General features: G+C 42.7%; 2 protein-coding genes across 10 annotated transcripts; one reads left to right on the top strand and one right to left on the bottom strand.

Annotated features, from left to right (window-relative positions):
* Positions 1-215: 215 nt before the first annotated feature.
* On the bottom strand, positions 216-7846 carry LOC139570268 (male-specific lethal 1-like 1). 4 transcript variants are annotated; one of them, XM_071392007.1, is made up of 9 exons: positions 7829-7846; positions 6050-6808; positions 5752-5948; positions 5342-5667; positions 3744-3808; positions 3525-3592; positions 3215-3339; positions 2985-3057; positions 216-1960 (listed from the first exon to the last, which is right to left on the bottom strand). In XM_071392007.1, exons 2-9 carry the CDS (start codon positions 6704-6706, stop codon positions 1870-1872), a joined length of 1602 nt encoding a protein of 533 aa, XP_071248108.1. In that variant the 5' UTR covers positions 6707-6808; positions 7829-7846; the 3' UTR covers positions 216-1869. The 4 variants fall into 4 exon arrangements, with proteins under 4 accessions (XP_071248108.1, XP_071248107.1, XP_071248109.1 ...); XM_071392006.1 differs by lacking the exon at positions 7829-7846 and adding an exon at positions 7188-7822; XM_071392008.1 differs by lacking the exon at positions 7829-7846 and adding an exon at positions 2530-2591 and having other exon boundaries at positions 6050-7165.
* Positions 7847-8081: 235 nt separating this feature from the next.
* gip (gastric inhibitory polypeptide) lies at positions 8082-23304 on the top strand. Of its 6 annotated transcripts, XM_071391993.1 has the most exons (9): positions 8082-8385; positions 8485-8539; positions 20043-20173; positions 21334-21372; positions 22084-22132; positions 22369-22464; positions 22583-22720; positions 22863-22959; positions 23086-23304. In XM_071391993.1, exons 4-9 carry the CDS (start codon positions 21357-21359, stop codon positions 23086-23088), a joined length of 399 nt encoding a protein of 132 aa, XP_071248094.1. In that variant the 5' UTR covers positions 8082-8385; positions 8485-8539; positions 20043-20173; positions 21334-21356; the 3' UTR covers positions 23089-23304. The 6 variants fall into 6 exon arrangements, with proteins under 6 accessions (XP_071248094.1, XP_071248093.1, XP_071248097.1 ...); XM_071391992.1 differs by lacking the exon at positions 8485-8539; XM_071391996.1 differs by lacking the exon at positions 8485-8539 and having other exon boundaries at positions 21997-22464.
* The last annotated feature ends 598 nt before the right edge of the window (positions 23305-23902 follow it).

The following is a 23902-nucleotide window of genomic DNA, read 5'->3' as shown; positions in this document are numbered from 1 at the left end:
GTAATACACTAAGCTCCCATGGTTTAACCTTGCTTAGAGGTTTTATAACCACTAGATTCACATAGCTGCTGCCTTGTTTCATGGTGTGTAATGTGTGCGCTTACATGGCCATGATGTTCAAACTCAATTATACTTTGGGGAAACCTGTTTTTTTCACTACATTTCTCTCATGGATATGGCCTACCATTGTCAATCTACAAATCGAGAACTGAAGATTAAGCTCAAATTTTATTTTTATTCCAAAACAAACTTTTGTAAATTATTTCGTCAACATACAATCAATTATCATAGAACAATATTGAATGTACTCAACACAAACATTTAAATAATACAAAAATAAGCCATGTATTTCATATTTACAACATTTGTTCCTGAAAGCTATGTACAGAAGAACAATTTTGCGGTCTGTAGCGTCGGAGAGCCAGGAAGTCATTGAGCCAAAAGTAAAAATGTTGACAGAACACAAGCTTAACATCGCCAGCTGCTCGATGCCAATATCGTTAGATATAGCTAGCATTTAAGAGAAGGAAAATACCCAGCATTAAGTTTGAGTGCTCTAGCTGATTAGGCTACTCTAATGCCAACCCATGTTTTCTAAACCTCAGTTGTCTACTGCAATTTATTGTGATGTAATGGGGGAAAAAACATACTAAAATGAAAAACACGAGCAAATTCCTCACAGAGAATGTTCTAGAAACAAAGCAGTGCTTTTTGAATAATGCAGCCAGAGTCATGCTTTCTAAATTAAATCAGATATTACTCTTCTCGGAATTGTACTCAAAATGTTTCATTTACAGATCTACCATGCTGATAGTTGATATCGCTTGGAACAGATTTGTCACTTCAAAAAAGACCATGCAGACTTGCATGATAAAATCTTGGGGGAAAAAAGAAGCATACTATAGAAGACCCATGGTTCTCAAATTAATTTAACAGCCAATTTTTTCTGCCAAGAAGTACTCAAACAACCAACTTCTCTTCATGATGCAAAGTATGGACAAATTTTAGCATCAGAAGAGGACATTTATCTCATATTTACTGCATTTGTGATTAAACATACATGCAGAGTGAGGATCAAACATATATCCACACTTTAGTGCACAATAATAAAACCTTTCGCTTGAAGCGGTGTCCACACAAGGAAATATTATTACAGTTAATACACAGACAGGGAAAATAGTTCAGAGTTTCAATCTAAGCAAAACACCGAGCATGTAAATGCCAATGGAGCTTCCAGCATACAGGGTTAGTTGTAGCAATGTGCATATTGTACAATTCAAGCATTGCCATTCAGTCAAATCAGAAAATATCACTTCTCTTAACTTGGGGACTGGGATCTAAAGAGTAAGTCAGGTTGACAACTATGTAATAATGTAGTAATAATAAAAAGTTACACATTTTAGTGATGATGCAGTAATTAAGTATTACATTACACCGAATTCCAAAACATTTGGAAAATGTTTGTGCTCCCCAGGTTTGCTTCACAGAACATGCTTATTACTATATAGTTACTTACTACAGACATTAAGTAACAGTTATGTTTTACCTTATAATCACTTAATTGTTAGTAGGGGGTCTGTTATCTAAGGGGGGGGGGGGGCAGCTTTTCATTCCTTTTGAGTAGATTGGGCACCTAATTTACCATAGCTAACCAATTTGGTAGCCATTTTCTTTATCTCCAGCAGCTCCTTCTCCAGGCCAGCTGGCAAGTAACCACACGGGAATACAGTGGTTTACTTTCCCACAGACTACTGAGAGTGGTGCATGCTACACCACTGATAGCCTAAACCCACAAAATTTAACTTTTCACATCTGGTAAAGGAAGGGTGCGCTCTCTCTCTCTTTTGCATGACACACGCAGATACCACCTCACTTCCGACAGGTCCGGTGTGGTGTGTGTTTCTTGGGCACCTCAATGCGGCAGCGGCTTCGCTCGTCAAGCCAAGGCAGGTCAAAGTTCCTACAGAGGAAGACACAATTCAGCAATTGAAAAGTTGACTGGAGAAATCAGGGAAAGGGGAAGGTCACCGGGAAAATAGGACCCCTGTAACATGAAAAGCATTTCACATTGGGTTATCATTCAATTGGCACATCATGTGTAAATTGTTTTCAGCATGCAGACATGTTAATAATAATATTAATGACTGTTGGAATGGACAAATGTGTAACATTTCTTATCTAGGAAAGTGCATTATTGTATATATATTTTTATTTTTTTTGGTCAATTTTCTTTAAAGGATTAGCAAAACTACTGGTATTTAAATATCCAGTATCAATATTTACCCCTTCAGATTCTATGTTAAGTCCCTCACCATGTCTTCAAAATGGCATTAGCAATCATTCATGAGACCCTTTTTGAATTTACACCAGTGTGCATTCATATTAACCTGTTTTTCTAAATCATCTTCTTTGAGACCAGAGGAAAGAATAGGCAAGAAAATGATTGACTTTGAGACGAGTGTTTTGGGCGACAAATGTTCAGTTTACTTAACTTAAAAGACATACTTATGGGGAAGAATAAATACTTGCATTTTGATGAAAGGTCTTTCTGTGAAACTCGCCCTGCCCCGCCACCTGCACCATGGTACCATCTTGAAAAATAAATTATGCATAGTAATGGATGAACTCAAGCTAGTGGGCGTAATGATTTACATTCCTAACTTATCCCCTAACTCACTGTACAAAGAAATGTCCAGCGACAAGCCGAACAGAAAAATGAACCTATAGGAAAATGTCAAAACCTGACAAAAAAAAAAAAAATTGACAAATAACATCTCTGCATATGAATGGTATATCACAAACTATATCCTTTGCATGAAAGATACATCTATGCATTTGTGTGTGTTTGGACCAGGTGCTTGGAAAAGGGTGCCATGATAAGATGATTCCGGCATGTTGAACTGAAACTACAACTAGTGTTGCAGAGAGAGAGAGGGAGAGAGACAGAACTACTGGTGGTGGAAATCATAAATACAAAGACTTACTGTTGAGTGAGCTTCGGCAATGGCCGGCCAAAGGCCACCACAGGTAGGAAAGGGGTGATGATTATGGACTCGACTAGAGAAGGGAAAGAAAAGGAATCAAGAGTGTCTGCGTACAATGAAAACGTCGCTCTGAAAACTTTTGCAACTAAATGACAGTATTAAATGTGGTGCAACATCATGGTTCTGAGAAAACAACATGTTTACACAGCAGATGAAGTGGCCAGTCATACCATCTTCAGTGTCCGGGTAAAACGACGAGACCTCTGGCTCACTTTCCTGGATCCCCTTCTTCTTGTTCATGCGCTGCTGCAGACGCTGAAACATGCGCTGCTCGCGGATACGCTGAATGTCCCATCTACAAAAAACAGGACAGTTACGGAGGGAAGATGAGAGCGCAAGGAAAGAATGAAAATGCTGGTGGCTCAATGTAGTAAATCAAGATTGAATTACACAAAAAACAAAAGGAGCCTTAGTGCGTGAGGATAAAGATGGTTCATGAGGCATTGAGATTAACTTCAAAGTCGTAAAACCCATTTGTACCTTTTTCTCCTCTTCTCATCCAACTCCAGCTTTGCATGTCGCTTTAAAAAGACACTGTCGTCCAACATCTTGGTATAATAACACAAAAACATGGTTGATGTGGTTAAGGACCATTTGCATGGACAAATGGGCGAGGTGAATAGTGTGGTAATACTTTATTTCTGACTTTATCTCTATACAATTCTGTAATTGTATAGCTTGTGCGCTCTCCTCTCTCACCTCTGGGATGACACTGGCAGCTTCCTCCTCCAAGGGCTCCATAATGTTTTCCCTCCAAGAGGGGACTGGAAGACAGAACAGTGTATACAGTGGCAAGAAAAAGTATGTGAACCCTTTGGAATTACTTGGATTTCTGCATAAATTGGTCATCAAATTTGATCTGATCATCTAAGTCACAACAATAGACAAACAGTGTTCTTAAACTAATAACACAAATTATTGTATTTTTCTTGTCTATATTGAATACATAATTTAAACATTCACAGTGTAGGTCGAAAAAAGTATGTCAACCCCTAAGCTAATGACTTCTCCAAAAGCTAATTGGAGTCAGGAGTCAGCTAACCTGGAGTCCAATCAATAAGACGAGATTGGAAATGTTGGTTAGAGCTGCCTAGCCCTATAAAAAAAACTCACAAAATGTGAGTTTTCCATTCACAAGAAGCATTGCCTGATGTGAACCATGTCTCGAACAAAAGATCTCAGAAGATCTAAGATTAACAATTGTTGACTTGCATAAAGCTGGAAAGAGTTACAAAAGTATCTCTAAAAGCCTTGATGTTCATCAGTCCACGGTAAGACAAATTGTCTACAAATGGAGAAAGTTCAGCACTGTTGCTTCTCTGCCTAGGAGTGGCCGTCCTGCAAAGATGACTGCAAGAGCACAGTACAGAATGCTCAATGTTAAGAAGTTAAGTTAAAAAGATTCGTAGTGTCAGCTACAGACCTACAGAAAACTCTGGAAAATGCTTACATCTCTGTTGACGAGTCTACGATACGTGAAACACTAAACAAGAATGGTGTTCATTGGAAGACACCACAGAAGAAGCCACTGCTGTCCAAGAAAACCATTGCTGCACGTCTGAAGCTCGCAAAAGAGCACCTGGATGTTCCATACCGCTTCTGGCAAAATATTCTGTGGACAGATTAAACTAAAGTTGAGTTGTTTGGAAGGAACACACAAGGCTATCTGTCTGCCAATTGAAGCTCAACAGAAGTTGGGTCATACAACAGGACACAGAAGCAAATCAACAACAGAATGGTTAAACAGAAGAAAATACGCCTTCTGGAGTGGCCCAGTCAGTCCTGACCTCAACCCGATTTAAAATGTTGTGGCATGACCTCGAGAGCGGTTCACACCAGACATCCTAAGAATATTGCTGAACTGAAACAGTTGTGTAAAGATGAATGGTCCAAAATTCCTCCTGACCGTTGTTCAGGTCTGATCCGCAACTGCAGAAAACATTTGGTTGAGTTTACTGTTGCCAAAGGAGAGTCAACTAGTTATTAAATCCAAGGCTTCACATACTTTTCCACCCTACACTGAATGTTTACAGTGTGTTCAATAAAGACATGAAAACGTATAATTGTGTGTTATTAGTTTAAGCAGACTGTCTATTGTTGTGACCTAGATGAAGATCACATCAAATTTGATGACCAATTTATGCAGAAATCCAGGTATTTCCAAAGGGTTCACATAATTCTGTAAGAGACATAAGCCTAATTATGACTCTACTTGGATTTCTACTTCATTGTGAAGCAATACTACACAGCTTTACACTTAGAACTGAAAAACTGGCTTGTGTGGTGGGTCTACTCACTGGCCACAACCTCCTCTTTCTTTGGGGATGGCGATGGCTCGCGCTGGGGGGAGGGGGGAGGCTGATGCCAACGACACAGGTACATCTCAGTAGTCGACATGAAAGGGAGCTCCTCCATCCGAGCGGTGAGCTCCGGGTCCTCATTGCTCGATTGCAGAGTACCCCTCTCTACCGCTGACCGACCAAACCCTGTCTTCTCTGGGGTCTCTTTATTGCGCAGCTCCCTCTGTGGAGAGCCAGCTCCACACTCTGACTTAGAGGCGGCGAACTTGGTGCCTTTGCCTCCTCGTGACTTCTGGATTTTGGAGTCCAGGAAGCAAAATTTCCTGCATGGGCAGAGCAGAGATATTAGTGAATGAAAGATAGTTTGACTAAGAAGTGAATGCATTGTAGTATTTGGGATGTGTTACCTTTTGAGGCCTTTGCCTCCTCGGCTGAAGGGGAGTGACCTAGGGGTGGGAGTCTGGGGGCTGTCACCCACTTCTAGATCCCACAGGTCCTCTTTATCTGGGGTCCAGGGCTCTAGCGGCTGAAATAGGCGCTTATCACGTGGGTCTTTCCTCGTCAGCTGCAAACGGCGCTCCATACGCTCAATACGCGCCAGCAACTGTGTATGCAGACATGTTTTTATAAATGATTTGGTTCTAAAGAAATGACAGACTTACTGTCATCTAAAAACAATTAGACACTTCCAGATACCGTGCATACCGTCTCTTTGTCCGCTTTCAGCTCATCTATCTCCTTGTCCTTGGACTGCAGCTGTTGTTGCTGTTGTTCAATCAAGTCCAGCTGAAGCAGGAGAATCTGCTGGAGGCAGGTGGCCTGTGTGTGAGGGTTAGCAGGGGTTTTCCTGATGTTCCTCCACTTGCCCTCTGTGCTGAGCTCAATGGATGCAGTGTTGACAACTCCTCCAGGGGAGACCCCTCTGGTGCTCTCATCAGTACCAGCATCCTTGGAGTTATTGTTTGAAACCAACTCTGTATTATCCATACGGTCACTCAGAATGAGTTTACCTTTAATTGGGATTCCCTCACCCCCCATTTGTCTGACGGAAGATGACAGCACCCCTGTGCTTTCCCAATTGTCGCCTTGAACCAGTGCCCCTTCCGCTTTATTTTGAGTAGCCACTGGGGTCCGAATGATGTAATTCTGGTCTAGGAGCTTTGTTTTGCTGAGGAGCTCCCCTCCAGTCTTGTGGATTGCCCCATGTACGTCATGGACATCAATGACAAAGTCACAGGATTCTCTCTTGATGGTTATGGAATTCACGACGTTTGCAGTTCCCACGTGTGATTTGTCAAAGTCAAGTTTCTCTGTGTCCAGCTTAAATCCTGCATTAGCAAACAAAGTTGATCTCATAGTCATGGCGAATAAAACGCAGGTGTTATTGAACTAACATGACAGAATAACTGCTTGTCTTGCAAAGCAGTCAAGTGTCATTGGAGTCTATTTTCTGTTTCATTGAGCCTGGATCAGAAGTCCTGTAACAGAAAGAAGTGTTTATCAGTATTGAAACCATTATAATTAACAGTTAATGGGTCTAAATAACAGATGAAAAGTGCTAGCTAGCTACGCTGGGCACCATGTTGCTCCATCACTGGAAAACTCGACACTAGCTACTTCAACTGACTGACGCATAAAATACTGCACTGCGTCTGACTGCTGGGCTTCATTTTTACCAGTTAGACATCAAAAAACACACACAATTTCAGCTAGCTAACTTACTAACTGTACGGGACAAACAAGGTAACAAAACTCTCCCAGCATCTAGTTAGCATTTAGCTAGCTAACTTGCTACGTAGGGTCTATTATTTTACGATCGGATAAAAATATATAGTTTGCACACCCTCATGGTCCTGCAGAAATGTTTGGTAGCTAGCCAATTATATTGCAAGCCAAGAGGACGCGCGGGGATATCGTTTGGCTAGAGTGGCTCGTGCTTTAACAAGTGATAGCACTTCGACATTTCCTCCATTTTAGTCCTGCACGCATTGATGAAAAACATAGTACAGTCCCCTTTCTGTGTTTGCAAACATTGCCGCACGAGGGCGATAAGCGCAAATTGGTGGGAGAACAAGGGGGAGTTCTTATAGAACGCCAGCAAAAAAGCCTCTATTTACATGTTGCATATGAGTGCATTTCACACTACTTTTGGATTTTAAGGCTCGTATTAATGTACTGCTTAATATAATGTTTGGGTCACCATCAGAAATTAACCGCATTATACTTTTTTAAAAACACTTCAACCAATAAAATGGCTCTTCAGCTAGCCTTTGCTAGCCTATCAATGAGCGTTAGCATTCTAGCTAACAACTTCTCCATCCAAAAGTTATTTTGCCAAGATCATAACCAAATATAATCTTAGCGACTGTTCAAGCAAGAATCAAAACATCATTGTAAGCGTATGAGAAGCCAAAAAAGCCATTTTGTTTAGAAGTAATAACGTAAATCTAGGCTGTTGAACGGGTGCAGCTTTGGCTTTCTTACAGCTGTGCGTGACGTCACTGTGTCGTGTACTGGAAAAGGGTCACAGCACTGACTCGCATGCGATAGGGATTTAGAGGACCTATGTAACACACCCTACTGAAAATAAGTTATCATAGTTTCAAATAGCATGGTATTTTGTGTTATCCTTAATTTTCGAACGTCAGTTCGTTAATTTTCCAATTTTGCTCACTTTTTTTATTTTTATTGTCCCCATAATTGCGCATGCGTAATTACGCCAAATGTATAGGGAAGAATGAAGTCGCAGAAAAGCTTCAGTAGGGAGCATTGAGCCGGAAACGCTTAAAAGACACACCCTCGTCCACTTGCCCTCTTAATGCACTTGGGGGAACCCACGTCGCCATCTTGGAGGACGGTCCAAATGATTAGCCAAGCAAGTGAAGTTTGTAACGTAAGCCCACGTTTTCAGTCGGCTTTGCGAGTGTACAATTATGTTCACTTCGAGGCCTGATACTCCCCATAATTCAATTCGCGACGATTGTACTTCCATTAAGAAAAGTCCGCGAAAACTTAAACAATGGAAAAGTCAACATACAAGTGTAAGTAAAAACTAATGCAAATAAGTAAAATTGTGTTACTAATTAACATGACGGCACAAACACGTCTCGTAAAGTTAATGTTTGGTTCTCTTTTGGCAGACAATTCCTTCAGAAGTTCCAGCTAGGCAGGCTAATATTTGCTAGCTGTCATACAGTAGGTGTATATTAAATTATTTAATATAAGCAGACATGCCCACAATTGATTGCAGCACAAAGCACCCACCAGTTACAGGTGGATGAAAACAATCATGGGATGAAGGAGGGAATTTCCAGCCAAGGGTGGTCCATTTAAAAATAATTCCTCTCTCACCCTGCAAGTGTATACTCATCTGACGTCATGAAACGTCATCAGAAGTGTCCACTTAATTTGAGGGCGGAGGGGATATGATGGGTCTTAAGTCTTTGGACCCCGACCCAGGGTTTGTCCAGTGTTTAACCATATTGACCTCTGTCAAAGAGCAATAGATCACGTGTAAACTCATTACATGAAGGGCCGAGTCTACATTCCAAACACTTAAGACACCCCCCCTCGACCTTCTAGCCTGAAGTCCAACGCGCTATCTACTGTTCCGCAAAAAGTATGCTCGAGCGGGAGAGTCGATATCAGCGCTTATAAACTCAGGGTTGTTACACTACGCCCTCCTTTCAAAGAGCGCGTCCTCGCGCTAGCTTGCGTCTTACAGAAACGCGCTCACCGGCCAAGCACACGCACTGTCGTGGATGCAAGGTCCGATCCCACTTCTGACACCAATGTAATGAAACAGCAGGGAGCAGGTCTCGAACCCTCGACATTCTAGCCCGAAGTCCAGCGCGCTATCGACTGTGCCGCAAAAGGATGCTCGAGCGGCAGAGTCGATATCAGCACTGATAAACCCAGGGTGGTGACAATATACACCTACTGTATGATAGCTAGAAAATTAATGAGCCAACTAATGTTAGCCTGTCTAGATGGAACTTCCGAAGGAAAATGTTTTCTACAACTTCCAAAAGTTAACCAAACAAAAACATTACCAGACGTGTTTGTGCATTAGCACAATTTAACTTATTTACATGCGTTTTTACTTACACTTGTATGTTGACTCAATATTGACGTTTAAGTTTTGGCTGACTCCTTAGCGGATGTACAAACATTGCAAATTTAATTATGGGGCCTTTCAGGCACCGAAGGGAACATAATTGTACACTCGCTAACTCTATTAAAGCAGAGGGGCTTAAATTGCAAATTTCCCTTGCTTGGCTAATCATTTGGACCGACGACAAATATGGCCGTGGAGATTCGCCCGAGGGTGTGTCTTTTATAAGTTTGAAACGCGTAGAGTGTCTGCAGGTCTTAGCTCCTCCCTTGTAATTGATTGATGAATTCCTGTCACCTGGGTTGTCTTGATTGAAAGGAAAAACCTGTGGACACTTGGCCCTCCATGGATCGAGTTTGACACCCCTGATATATACTGAACAAAAATATCAACGCAACATTCAACAATTTCAACAATTTCAAAGATTTTACTGAGTTACAATTCATAACGGGAAATCAGTCAATTGAAATTCTTTAGTCCCTAATCTACGAGTTTCACATGACTGGGATGCATACAGTACCAGTCAAATATTTGGACACACCTACTCATTCCTGGGTTTTTCTTTATTTTTACTATTTTCTACATTGTAGAATAGTAGTGAATACATTAAAACTATGAAATAACACATATGGAATCATGTAGTAACCAAAAAAGTGTTAAATTAAAATATTTGAGATTTTTAAAAGTAGCCACCCTTTGCCTTGATGACAGCTTTGCATTCTCTCTTCATGAGGTAGTCACCTGGAATGCTTTTAAATTAACAGGTGTGCCTTGTTAAAAGTTAATTTGTGGAATTTGAGCCAATCAGTTGTGTTGTGACAAGATAGGGGTGGTATAAAGAAGGTAGAACTATTTGGTTAAAGACCAAGTCCATATTATGGCAAGAACAGCTCAAATAAGTAAAGTCCATCATTACAGGTCAGTCAATTTGAAAAATTTCAAGAACTTTGAAAGTTTCTTCAAGTGCAGTCGCACAAACCATCAAGCGCTATGATAAAACTGGCTCTCATGAGGACCGCCACAGGAAAGGAAGACCCAGCGTTACCTCTGATGCGGAGGATAAATTCATTAGAGTTAAATGCTCCTCAGATTGCAGCCCAAATAAATGCTTCACAGAGTTCAAGTAACAGACACATGTCAACATTAACTGTTCAGAGGAGACTGTAAATCAGGCCTTCATGGTCGAATTGCTGCAAAGAAACCACTACTAAAGGACACCAATAAGAAGAGACTTGATTGGGCCAAGAAACATGAACAATGGACATTAGACCGGTGGACATCTGTCCTTTGGTCTGATGAGTCCAAATTTGAGATTTTTGGTTCCAACCGCAATGTCTTTGTGAGACGCAGAGTAGATGAACGGATGATCTCCGCATGTGTGGTTCCCACCGTGGCGCATGGAGGAGGAGGTGTGGGGGTGCTTTGCTTGTGACACTGATTTATTTAGAATTCAAGGCACATTTAACCAGCATGGTCACCACAGCATTCTGCAGTGATACACCATCCCATCTGGTTTGCGCTTAGTGGGACTATAATTTGTTTTTCAACAGGACAATGACCCAACACACCTCAAGGCTGTGTAAGGGCTATTTGACCAAGAAGGAGAATGATGGAGTGCTGCATCAGATGACCTGGCCTCCACAATCACCTGACCTCAACCCAATTGAGATGGTTTGGGATGAGTTGGACCGCAGAGTGAAGGAAAAGCAGCATTTGTGGGAACTTCTTCAAGACTGTTGGAAAAGCATTCCAGGTGAAGCTGGTTGAGATAATGCCAAGAGTGTGCAAAGCTGTCATTAAGGCAAAGGGTGGCTACTTTTAAGAATCTCAAATATATTTACATTTAACTTTATTGGTTACTACATGATTCCATATGTGTTATTGCATAGTTTTGATGTCTTCCCTATTATTATACAATGTAGAAAATAGCAACAAATAAACCTTGAATGAGTAGGTGTGTCCAAACTTTTGACTGGTACTGTATATGCATCTCTCGGTCACAGTTACCTTAAAAGAAATGGGCCTCGGGATCTCGTCATGGTATTTCTGTGCATTCATATTGCCATAGATAAAATGCAATTGTGTTCGTTGTCCGGAGCACTTTCCTGCCCATACCATAACGGAAGTTAAGAATGTAACTATGGTTCTACGAATACCTGGAAGACCGTCAGTACAGTTGAAAGTACAGTTTAAGTCAGAAGTTGACATACACCTTAGCCAAATACATTTAAACTCAGTTTTTCACAATTCCTGACATTTAATCCTAGTAAATATTCCTGTCTTAGGTCAGTTAGGAATACCACTTTATTTTAAGAATGTTTAATGTCAGGATAATAGTAGAGAGAATGATTTATTTCAGCTTTTATTTATTTCATCGCATTCCCAGTGGGTCAGAAGTTTACATACACTCAATTAGTATTTGGTGGCATTACCTTTAAATTGTTAAACTTGGGTCAAACGTTTCAGGTAGCCTTCCACAATAAGTTGGGTGAATTTTGGCCCATTCCTCCTGACAGAGCTGGTGTAACTGAGTCAGGTTTGTAGGCCTCCTTGCTCACACACGCTTTTTCAGTTATGCCCACAGAGTTTCTGTAGGATTGAGGTCAATTCAATTTTATTTTATATAGCCCTTCGTACATCAGCTAATATCTCGAAGTGCTGTACAGACACCCAGCCTAAAACCCCAAACAGCTAGTAATGCAGGTGTAGAAGCACGGTGGCTAGGAAAAACTCCCTAGAAAGGCCAAAACCTAGGAAGAAACCTAGAGAGGAACCAGGCTATGAGGGGTGGCCAGTCCTCTTCTGGCTGTGCCGGGTGGAGATTATAACAGAACTATGCCAAGATGTTCAAAAATGTTCATAAGTGACAAGCATGGTCAAATAATAATCATGAATAATTTTCAGTTGGCTTTTCATAGCCGATCATCAAGAGTTGAAAAACAACAGGTCTGGGACAGGTGGCGGTTCCATAACCGCAGGCAGAACAGCTGAAACTGGAATAGCAGCAAGGCCAGGCGGACTGGGGACAGCAAGGAGTCACCACGGGCGGCAGTCCCGACGCATGGTCCTAGGGCCCAGGTCCTCCGAGAGAAAGAAAGAGAGAAGGAGAAAATTAGAGAGAGCCAAGATTTTCAAAATGTTCATAAATGACAAGCATGGTCAAATAATAATCAGGAATAAATCTCAGTTGGCTTTTCATAGCCGATCATTAAGAGTTGAAAACAGCAGGTCTGGGACAGGTAGGGGTTCCATAACCGCAGGCAGAACAGTTGAAACTGGAATAGCAGCAAGGCCAGGCGGACTGGGGACAGCAAGGAGTCACCACGGCCGGTAGTCCCGACGTATGGTCCTAGGGCTCAGGTCCTCCGAGAGAAAGAAAGAGAGAAGGAGAAAATTAGAGAGCGCCAAGATTTTCAAAATGTTCATAAATGACAAGCATGGTCAAATAATAATCAGGAATAAATCTCAGTTGGCTTTTCATAGCCGATCATTAAGAGTTGAAAACAGCAGGTCTGGGACAGGTAGGGGTTCCGTAACCGCAGGCAGAACAGTTGAAACTGGAATAGCAGCAAGGCCAGGCGGACTGGGGACAGCAAGGTGTCATCATGCCCGGTAGTCCTGACATATGGTCCTAGGGCTCAGGTTCTCAGAGAGAAAGAGAGAACGAAAGAATTAGAGAGAGCATACTTAAATTCACACAGGACACTGGATAAGACAGGAGAAGTACTCCAGGTAACCAACTGACCCTAGCCCCCCGACACATAAACTACTGCAGCATAAATACTGGAGGCTGAGACAGGAGCGGTCAGGGCTTTGTGATGGCCACTCCAATACCTTGACTTTGTTATCCTTAAGCCATTTTGCCACAACTTTGGAAGTATGCTTGGGGTCATTGTCCATTTGGAAGACCCATTTGCGACCAAGATTTAACTTCCTGACTGATGTCTTGAGATGTTGCTTCAATATATCCACATCATTTTCTTTCCTCATAATGCCATTTATTTTGTGAAGTGCACCAATCCCTCCTGCAGCAAAGCACCCCCACAACATGATGCTGCCACCCTCGTGCTTCACGATTGGGATGGTGTTCTTCGGCTTGCAAGCCTCCCCCTTTTTCCTCCAAACATAACAATGGTCATTATGGCCAAATAGTTCTATTTTTGTTTCATCAGACCAGAGGACATTTCTCCAAAAAGTACGATCTTTGTTCTCATGTGCAGTTGGAAACCGTAGTCTGGCTTTTTTATGGCGGTTTTGGAGCAATGGCTTCTTCCTTGCTGAGCGGACTTTCAGGTTATGTCGATAAAGGACTCGTTTTAATGTGGATATAGATACTTTTGTACCCGTTTCCTCCAGCATCTTCACAAGGTCCTTTGCTGTTGTTCTGAGATTGATTTGCACTTTTCGCCCCAAAGTACGTTAATCTCTAGGAGACAGAAGGCGTCTCCTTCCTGAGCGGTATGATGGCTGCATGGTCCCATGGTGTTTATACTTGCGTACTATTGTTTGTACAGATGAGCGTGGTACCTTCAGGTGTTTGGAAATTGCTCCCAAGGATGAACCAGACTTGTGGAGGTTTACAATTTTTTCTGAGTTCTTGGCTGATTTCTTTTGATTTTCCCATGATGTCAAGCAAAGAGGCACTGAGTTTGAAGGTAAGCCTTGAAATACATCCACAGGTACACCTCCAATTGACTCAAATTATGTCAATTAGCCTATCAGAAGCTTCTAAAGCCATGACATCATTTTCTGGAATTTTCCAAAAAGGCACAGTCAACTTAGTGTATGTAAACTTCTGACCCACTGGAATTGTGATACAGTGAATTATAAGTGAAATAACCTGTCTGTAAACAATTGTTGGAAAAATTACTTGTGTCATGCACAAAGTAGATGTCCTAACCGACTTTCCAAAACTATAGTTTGTTAACAAGAAATTTGTGGAATGGTTGAAAACAAGTTTTAATGACGCCAACCTAAGCGTATGTAAACTTCAGACTTCAACTGTATGTATTATATCCCTCGCTCTCCGCGTTGGTCAAGTAATAATAACAACAATATCACGCCAATGACGTGACAGCGTGGGAGGATGTGCCCCGCGGTTCATGTAAAACCGTACGTCAGACCACACACTGTCTCAGAGAATCTTCTCGCCCAAAATGTTCAGAGTGACAGGAAAGTACTGACAGACTTCCAGGTATTCGTAGAACCATAGTTACATTCGCAACTTCCGTTCTATTTCATACCTTTCAGACCGTCCGTACGGTTGAAAGTATGGATGACTCATACCAACAATTGCACTACTAACCTCTAATTAATGCACCAGTGCTACTAGAAGAATGGCAGAGCCCATGGTATGGTAGGATGAAACGTTGACCTTGTAAAATCTTGAGAACGTGCAGGGCGACAACCAGGTAGCAACTGCACATATCTCATTCAGGGGGACGCCTCACAGCGCAGCCCAGGATGTGGCGACACTTCTGGTCGAGTGACATATCACACCTTCTGGGACAGGGAGCCCTACACCCTTGTAGGCCTGAGTGATGATATCCACAACCCAGTGTGAAAGCCTCTGCTTGGACAATGCAAGTCCTCTTGACTTCTCACAGAAACAGCTGGTCTGACTTCCTGTAGTGCTCCGAGGCTTACATATAGCGTTTGAGGGAACGGACTGGACACAGGAGATTTGCTCACTCCTCCTCCACATTCTGGAAAGGATGGGGGCAGTAGGCCGCCAGCTCGATGGCTTGATTGATGTGAAGGGGTGATAAAACCTTAGGCAAAAAGGCTGGATTGGTCTATAAGGTCAAATAATACTAGTGGCAGGTACCAGAATGCTGCGCGGACGGTCCTGGGGGGATGCAGCTGGCGGACACCTTGTAAGAATTGGCAGATAAGGTATTGGGCCCCTGCCGATTTTCCATCAATGCGTAAATAGTTAGCCGATATCGCTGTGGCATACACCTTCAAGGTAGAGGCAGAGTGACCGAAGTCCAATAGTTTCTGAAGGAAGGTACAGAGCAGGACACTGGTTCCTCCACCCTGGTACAGCACCATTCTGTTAACAGCTTCCAGCGACTAGCATACATTCTCCTGGTCGATGGGGCTCTGGCATTCTGTAACATCTCGATAATAGCAGGATCGCAGCCGATCAGTAGAGGGTCGGGCTCTTCAGAGGCCACACCCATAGCTGTAATTTGTCTGGGCTGGGATGCCATATCCTGCCGTCCAACTGTGAGAGCAGGTCCTGTCTGTAAGGGAGCTGCCATGGCTCTCCCTCCAGAAGACTGAGGAGGGTTGGAAACCAGGGTCTCGCTGGCCATCTGGGGGCTACAAGCAGAAGTCTGTGCTGAGCCTGAAAGACCCTGTGCAGCGTTACTAAGAGTGGTCCGAGGGAAAGCATTTAGTAGGCCCTCTGGCCATGTGTAAGCTAAGGCGTCCATGACCAGGTGCTCTTGAATTCTTCCAGAGAGAACCAGAGGGAGCAATGGGATGTCCATATCAAGAGTTGTTGGGCCACCTGTAGGAGCGTACAGACCTTGTTCCCCCTTGATGGTTGATGTGGAACACTGTCAATGTATTGTCTGATTGTATCAGAACATGTTTGTGTTTGAGAACCGGCAGAAAGTGATTCAGGGCGAGGTAAACTGTCTGAAGTTCTAGAAAGTTGATGTTCTCTTTCCTCCAGCGGGGGCACCTCTCTCCCCTTAATAAACTGTGTTGCCACACTGCTCCCCAGCCTGGTAGTGAAGCGTCGGCCGTGACTACTTCCCGACTTGCCGGAATCGTTCCGAAAGGGACACCTGTAGTCAGGTAGGCTCTCTTCCTCCACAGCCACAGAGTAGAGTAGCACGCCCATGTCACCTGTATTTAGGTGTTTCTGTCCCACTTGGGGTCCAAGCGGAGGTCATTGAACCACACTTGTAGTGGCCTTAAAGAAAGCAGGCCTAACGGTGTCACCGCAGAGGTCTCTGCGAGCATGCCCATCAGTTGTTGGAACGTCCATACTTTCACCAATGCATTCAACTGGAATTGTTTCAGAAGAAGAAGAATGCTGTCCTTGCGCTGAGGTGTTATACATGCCCTCATAGTGCGGGAGTTCAGAGCCATGCCAATAAAGGTGACCTCTCGGCTTGGTGTGACGTTGCTCTTTTCGTTGTTCACGGTAAGACCCAGTGCAGTGACATGGGTTAGTGTCAGTGCTGTGCCTTTGGCCGCACACTCGCAAGCGGGGGCGCAGATGAGCCAGTCATCGAGGTAAGAAAGGATCTTGATCCCCTGTAGGTGGATTGAACTCAGGGTTGCACTCACGCATCTTGTGAAGACGCGAGGAGCTAGAGAGAGACCGAAGGGTAATACCGCAGACTGGTATGCCTGGCCCTGGAAGGTGAACTGCAGAAAACGCCAGTGTTCCAGTAACACAGGAATGTGAAAGTAAGCATCTTTTAAGTCTGTGGCTACGGTCTGTAGAATGTCGACCTTCCGCAAAATGTCAAAGGGGAGAACTTTTAGGAAAACATTGAACCATTTTAAATCCAGGACTGGACAGAACCCTCTGTCTTTCTTCGGAACCAGGCAATAGGTTGAGTAAAAGCCATCTTGCTCTTCTGATGTTTTTACTCTTGTGATCACGCCCTTCTCCAGGAGAGATGTAATCTACTGGTTGAGGGTGCAAGCTTTCAGGGGTTCTGTGACTGAAGTCATTCTGATCACTGAGAATGGTGGGGGCTGGCGTCGGAACTGCAGCCTGTACCCTTGTGAGAGGGTCATCACCACCCATGGGTCTGAGGAGTGGGATGCCCAGTAGGTCAGGTGCTGCTGGGTAAATCGGCCCCGCCATTCAGTTTCTGCCCCCACGCCTGTTTGTTGGGTTGGGTTGGGGGGGGCTGACCACGACCACGGCCTCTTGAGGTTTGGGGTTGTGGCTGCATCGCCATCAGGGTCTGTCAAACACCTGTGTTAGGCTGGTGGTAGGACCAAGGGTGTGGGCCGAATGAGAGCGGCAAGGTTCATGCGCGTCAGGCCTCCCTCTGCCACGACTCTGCGATGCCTGGTGTGTGGGCTGTGGGTTCCAAAGCGGTGTAGCCTGACTCAGCTGTTTTCTATGTTTGATGGCCCGCTCAGCCATCGGGCCACAGAGCAGGCGAGGGACCACTGGGAGCTTTCTCAGCGTCTGTCTGGAGTCATCGGACATTGAGGCTTGGGCGAGCCAGACCTGGCGACGAGGCACAACAAGGGTGGACATCAGTCTGCCTAGCTCTCTGGTTATGAACGCAAATGCTTGAAGAGATGCGTCAGTCAGGTTGCAGAGGTCCAGGTCTGCGTGCTCCGGTTGGAGCATTCTGTTCTGTGCTAGCATTAGCACTGAGAGGGTGTTCTCAATGCGGGCCACTGTGTCGTAGGCCCGTGACAGTAGCTCACCTCTGGCCCTGTCGTCTGGGGCAGCGGGCGTCATCCTTCAGTGCTTCATCTGGGGAGAGCATTAGCTCTACTATGCATTCATCCACCTTAGGCATATGGTCCAGCCCATGTTGTTTTGCGTTGCGCATGGCAGATAGCATCCTACTGTCCTTGCCCACGGGTCAGCCCAGCATCTCTGAAGCTCTGTAAGAAAAGCTGGTGAAGGTGGCAGACTGAACGGTGTAGCTCCCGGGGCCTTCTTAAAGAATGTGTTAGCTATAGGGCCTGTGGCTTGAGGGTCATCAAGATTTAGCCTAGCTAAGGCCGCGCGTAGTGAGGCATAGCTTTCTTCTGACTCTGCGTGATCAGAGTCTCGGAATGACTCCTCTGACCCATCTTTAGCATTGAGACTGAATGGGTCCACAACACTGGTTGGCACCTCCTTCACCATGTTGGGCGTATCATCATCCTGGACACTAAAGTGCCGGTTGGATGCCCGAGTGGACAGCAGGTCATCATCCCAGCTATCAGAGTCCTCTGTTGCGTCCCCCATGCTGGAGGGTGTGCTAGAGGGTCCCGACTCAGGGAGCTTGAAGGAATGCAAAAGTGTTTTAGCTGCTCTATCTCAGAGGATAAGGAATCGACCTTCCGAGTGAGGCTCTTATTTTTTTACTTTTTTACCGGGGAGCGCCATCAGTTTCGCCGGACACTGGTAAATTATCTGTGAAAACCAGGCCCTCAACTCTAGCTAGCCACACTTCCCTCACCTTCACAGTCAGGATGGCGCAGTTAATGCAGGGGTCAGAAAGGGCCTCACGCAGGTGGCCAACGCCTAGGCAGGTGGGGCACAGGTCATGACCATCTTCTACTTGTAGTTCAGCTCCACAAGAGGAGCAGCAATGCACGCCCAGCATCATGGTGATGCGGTGTTCTCTCAGTTCAGAATGTGAAGAAAGTCAATTATAACATATGTCTTATGTGATACACTGATTCATCAAATTAACTAATATAATAGTAACCAGAGACTGTATACAACAGCTACCACAATACACAGTAAGGGTAGAGAGCTACAATAATCTGGCGGGAGCAGTACAGCACCTGCAAAATAATTTTGGGTAAGGCGATGTAAAGTATGATCACAGGGTTGGAGCAGGAGAGATATTATGTTTAAACATAGGCTTATTTATGCGAAACACGTACAAATGGCTGTCGTTTGGTAAGCCAAGGTGACAACATACAGTGGCAGCTAGGTGGAGTTGGTAAACTAGCTGACGACACACAGTGGCTAGCTAGCTTGTACCATGCTAGTAATACCAGGGGGAGGCCATCCGAATCCCACGTTTTATAGCTGGCCAGGCTAACAACCTTCCAAGAAGGGACAGCCAGCGAAAAATACGGAGCGAAGGGGTTGGTAATGTTCTGTAGTTGCGCCGTGATTGGCTCAGTGTTCTTTCACTCATGGGGAAACTATGTCACCACAAAATCTACAGGAGAGCTCAAAAACTCAAGCCCCTTTGGTGTAGCCATAGAGTTACATTGGAAGTGCCCATCCAAGAAGGCTCAAGGTCATTGGCCACAGATAAAATTATGTCAAATCACTTTATATCAACATTAGCTTTGATTGGACTGATCATGTCAACATCATACTTTCAAAATCTTAACTAGCAAGCTAGCAGTTATCATCATGAATCAAGTCTACAATCTACTGGCAAATTTTTTAAGAGAAATTATAGATAAAACTTATCGGTGCTCATCGATCATTGGACATAAACATTAGACAACAAGTTGTAAATCACAAGTTCAACAATAAGTAGTTTGGAAGGAATCAGTGGCTAACTGCAAGCATTGCAAAGCAATCACTAGCCAGCTATTCAGTGGAGTGGATGTGTGGTCCAAGTCTGGGTTTAAGGATCTCTTTTCCAAACTTAAAAGGATAAACATATAAAAAACATATATAAAACATATTCTGCTGCTTTCAAAACAACTGGAAACTCTGAACTGGGAAATATCAGACTTCAGTGAGTTCAAGACAACTGGGAACTTTGAAAAAAATGACCTCCGACTGGGAAAATATGTTTTGAACTGTCATCCAACTCGGCATTCCAAATCGGGAACTCGGCCTTCTTTCTAGAGCTCCGACCTGAAGGTTACTAACGTCATGATTAAACCTTGTTTTTTCCCCCGCAGAGTTCCCAATTGTCTTGAAAGCACCATAAATCCAGAGAATGTCAGACTTTGATGACAAAGTTTGATGACAAAATTTGCCCATGAAGGACCGCCGCGCCACCTTCCTTTTCAAGTGAGCACAGCACAACAAGGTGAGTACAAAAATGTCTTGTTTGCTGCTGCATAAATTATGTACTATGCCAGGGAGATATGTATACCGTAGCTAAGAAAGTAATACTAAGTGTATGTTGTGTAGTAAGCTGTTAGTAGCCCATGTGCCTTACCCTAATAATTTGGTCCCCTTTCACCTCATAATTTGGCCTACTGTTCTGACTTGGTGGTGCAAATGTAGCCTATAGCCTGTTTTAGAGAAATGTCATCATTGAATATTGTAAGAGCTTTCATTGTCTGCTTACAGTGGTCTCCAAAATTACTGGCACCCCTGACTGGCAATGCACAAACAATACTTAAAAAAATATAAACAATATAATTATAGAGAGAAACTCAAAATACCAACATGTGAGAAATACTGCATTTTATTAATGTTTCAATGGAACCAACCAAAATAATTTATTGATTTAATAAATTAAAAATCAATGTCCTCCAAATCAAGGTTTCACAATTAATGGCACCCTTAAAGATTATTGTAAATAACATCTACCAAAATTAAACCACAATATGCCCCCTTTATTTATCGTACGGTTCTGACTTGGTGTACAGGGAGAATACTGTAAGAACGGTCCATGTTCTGAATTCTGTCGCTGTACATTTCAAAAGTGCTGAACAAATAGGTATATTGACTACGTCCATCCTAGCTCGATCATTAATGTCTTAATCGAAATTATGTATTGTCATCCCCTTATGCCATCATTTGTACATCTCAGTTATCAGTAGAAACCACATTTGTTTAAGCAAGTAAACCATATCAGCTATGTTTTTTTTTAAAGGCAGTAAATGAGGCTGAATTAAATGTTTTTCTGCCAGACAAGGCTCCGCTGATAGCCAGGTGTAACAGTGGTAAGGTGTTGGGACTGCTTTCGGGACTCTGCTGTTGGGACAGCTTTATGTAGGCCCTAACAGTTAGTGGGCACCGTTTGTCACCCGTATAGTCCAATTAATGTATTGTTTAGGGTTGTATTGTGTTATGTAGTGGATTTGCTGGGATGCGTCTAAAAGCATTTTTTTTTTTGCCCCGCCAAGATTTACATGCTAAAATCGCCACTGGTCAGGTGATTCACTTCAATCACCAATATGTCACACTTGTGTGCTCTTTATCCTGTACTCATAAACATTTCCATGTTTTTGCTTTTAGGGATGAATACGAGGGCTTAGTTGATGTTCGGCTGGCAAGGTAGAGACGTGTTTTCTGCTTTCTCTGTGATGCATATTATTTACATTTTTTTTCTTCTGCATTGTTAGGAAGGGCCCGTAAGTAAGCATTTCACTGTTAGTTTACACCTGTTGTTAACAAAGTATGTGACAAATACAATTTCATTCGATATTGTGAGAGACAGGTGGGTTTAGCCTGGTCACTCCTTTAGCAACCTAAAATGACCATGATGAATAAAAAACAAACAGTAACAGCATTAGCATATTTACCATTACACCATCGTTCATAGTTAAGACAAATCATGTTTTCCGATCTCAAGGACCATTTTAGATTTAAATTTAGCTACACGTAACCCAAAACAGGTTACAGCATTAAAAACATTCACCTTTTACTTCATTCCCTTATCTTCTAGTTTGACCATTAAGCTGTTCACGTCTCAATTGTTTCCCATCTAGCACCATTCAGATTAGCCTAATAGCCCAGAAAGGTTTCCACTGATCATATTAAGGGTAGTTACCTCCAATCTAGAGAACAATTTTAAACATCCTATTATTTTACTCAGTGAGGAAAAACAGGCTTAAAAGTTTTGAATTTATTAGAAAGCTTGCTTATCGGAAGTATGTGTATATTATTGCCCTAATGTAGTGGAACTAAGGTGTTATTCCTGTTGATATGCCGGTGTTGCCACAAATCACCTCTGAGAAACTGTATAAAAGGACCAATGTCTTGTAGCAATTCACAAAAAGCCTGCATCTCTCACTGAAGAATATCCATTCACAAGGTAAGATAGTTTTCAAAATATACCCTTCCAGTATTCTGTTGTTCCAACTATACATTTCTACTTAATACATGCAATCTTGTGTCTAGCTTACTGTATGTGTAATACATTTACAGAAATATAACAGTTATTTAGAAATATAAAGGCATCCCTGTATTGTAAGTGTAAGACATTCTCCACAATTGCAGTTTTTTTTCTCTTCCTGACTTTCTCTGACTCTCGCTTCTCTCCTCGTTTAGTTTTGTCACCATGAAGGTAGCTTTGTTTTCACTGGTGCTTCTCTGCCTGGCTGGGATGCTGCATGCTGAAGTCCTGTCCCAGTCTGACGAGAACAGGTAAGATTCCCATCCTGCGTTTGCGATGTCTGATCATATTTCATTTTGATTTTGAGTCCCCTGCATTATCAAATATGTCCATTCCTCTCGCATGTTTGTGTTCATGTCTGCTTGTTAGTCTCACAGAAAATGGACAGGGTTTGGGGAGAAGATATGCAGAGTCAACCATCGCCAGTGACATGAGCAAAATCATGGACTCCATGGTGCAGAAGAATTTTGTCAACTTCCTGCTCAACCAGAGAGAGAAAAAGAGCATGTAAGTCAAATTGGCTTTGAAATTACTATAATTACTGCAGTTCAGAACTTGAGATATGCAGAAGCTGAATCGGAGAGATATGCAGAAGCGGAGAGCAAATTCAGCCACTGGCAACGATAATAATAAAATAAAACTGTCATAGGTCTAATGTCACTCCAGAGGAAGATCCAGAGGCTCGCCTGTACAACAATCTCCTGAAAATGCTTGCACTGTGCATTCGCAGCAAGGGACAGATCCATGTGAGTTCATTCTGTGAACTACTTTAATATAGTAAATATAGTAAATTGTTGCCAAATTATTGGTTGTGTCATATTGTTTTTATTATAATATTTTCACATTTGTTTCCTCACTACAACCGAACACAGTGATGTTTTGAAGAATATCAACAAATGATCAACATAGGTGGGAGAGTAATGCAAAGAAGTCAACCAAAACATTATGACAATTTGGAGGAAAATGTATGCTTTCTATTTTTGTGTACACAATATATATTGTAAAGTTAGAAATATGAATCCAGCATGTCTGAAGTTTTTCATAAATATTTGCTAAGGGGAAATAAAATAGCTTGAAGTAAAAAACAAAAATTGGCCTCACTGAGTTGTTAATTGCATCTAGCATTTTGCATGAGATAAACATTTCACAAAAGTAAAATCTTGAATTGCAATATTTTCACAAATGTTCAAATTTTTCACAAATGTCACACCTTAAAGAGTCCTACTGGTCATATTGAAAGAATAACAAGGTCCTTTGCGTAGCTTGAGAGGAGGCTTCATATACAGAGCATTCGGAAAGTATTCAGACCCCTTGACTTTTCCTACATTTTCTTACGTTACAGCCTTATTCCAAAATTGGTTTCATTCTTTTTCCCCCTCATCAATCTACACAAACGTATTACATTTTTGCAAATGTATTAAAAATACTTTATTTACATAAGTATTCAGACCCTTTGCTATGAGACTCGAAATTGAGCTCAGGTGCATCTTGTTTCCATTGATCATCCTTAAGATGTTTCTACAACTTGATTGGAGTCCACCTGTGCTAAATTCAATTGATTGGAAATTATTTGGAAAGGCACACAACTGTCTATATAAGGTCCCACAGTTCATGTCAGAGCAAAAACCAAGCCGTGAGGTCGAAGGAATTGTCCGTAGAGCTCCGAGACAGGATGTGTCAAGGCACAGA

The sequence above is a fragment of the Salvelinus alpinus genome, chromosome 3 (genome assembly GCF_045679555.1).
Source record: "Salvelinus alpinus chromosome 3, SLU_Salpinus.1, whole genome shotgun sequence".
NCBI lineage: Eukaryota > Metazoa > Chordata > Actinopteri > Salmoniformes > Salmonidae > Salvelinus > Salvelinus alpinus.
This window is presented reverse-complemented; position numbering and strand designations above follow the sequence as displayed.

Coding starts and splice junctions, on each gene's coding strand:
- LOC139570268 (XM_071392007.1), bottom strand. CDS start 6,706: ATGACTATGAGATCAACTTTGTTTGCTAATGCAGGATTTAAGCTGGAC. Junction 5,949..6,049: donor TGAAAGCGGACAAAGAGACG/GTATGCACGGTA, acceptor CTGCATACACAG/TTGCTGGCGCGTATTGAGCG. Junction 3,058..3,214: donor TTACCCGGACACTGAAGATG/GTATGACTGGCC, acceptor TCCCTTCTCTAG/TCGAGTCCATAATCATCACC.
- gip (XM_071391992.1), top strand. Junction 22,133..22,368: donor GAAGAATATCCATTCACAAG/GTAAGATAGTTT, acceptor CTCCTCGTTTAG/TTTTGTCACCATGAAGGTAG. Junction 22,465..22,582: donor TCCCAGTCTGACGAGAACAG/GTAAGATTCCCA, acceptor TCTGCTTGTTAG/TCTCACAGAAAATGGACAGG.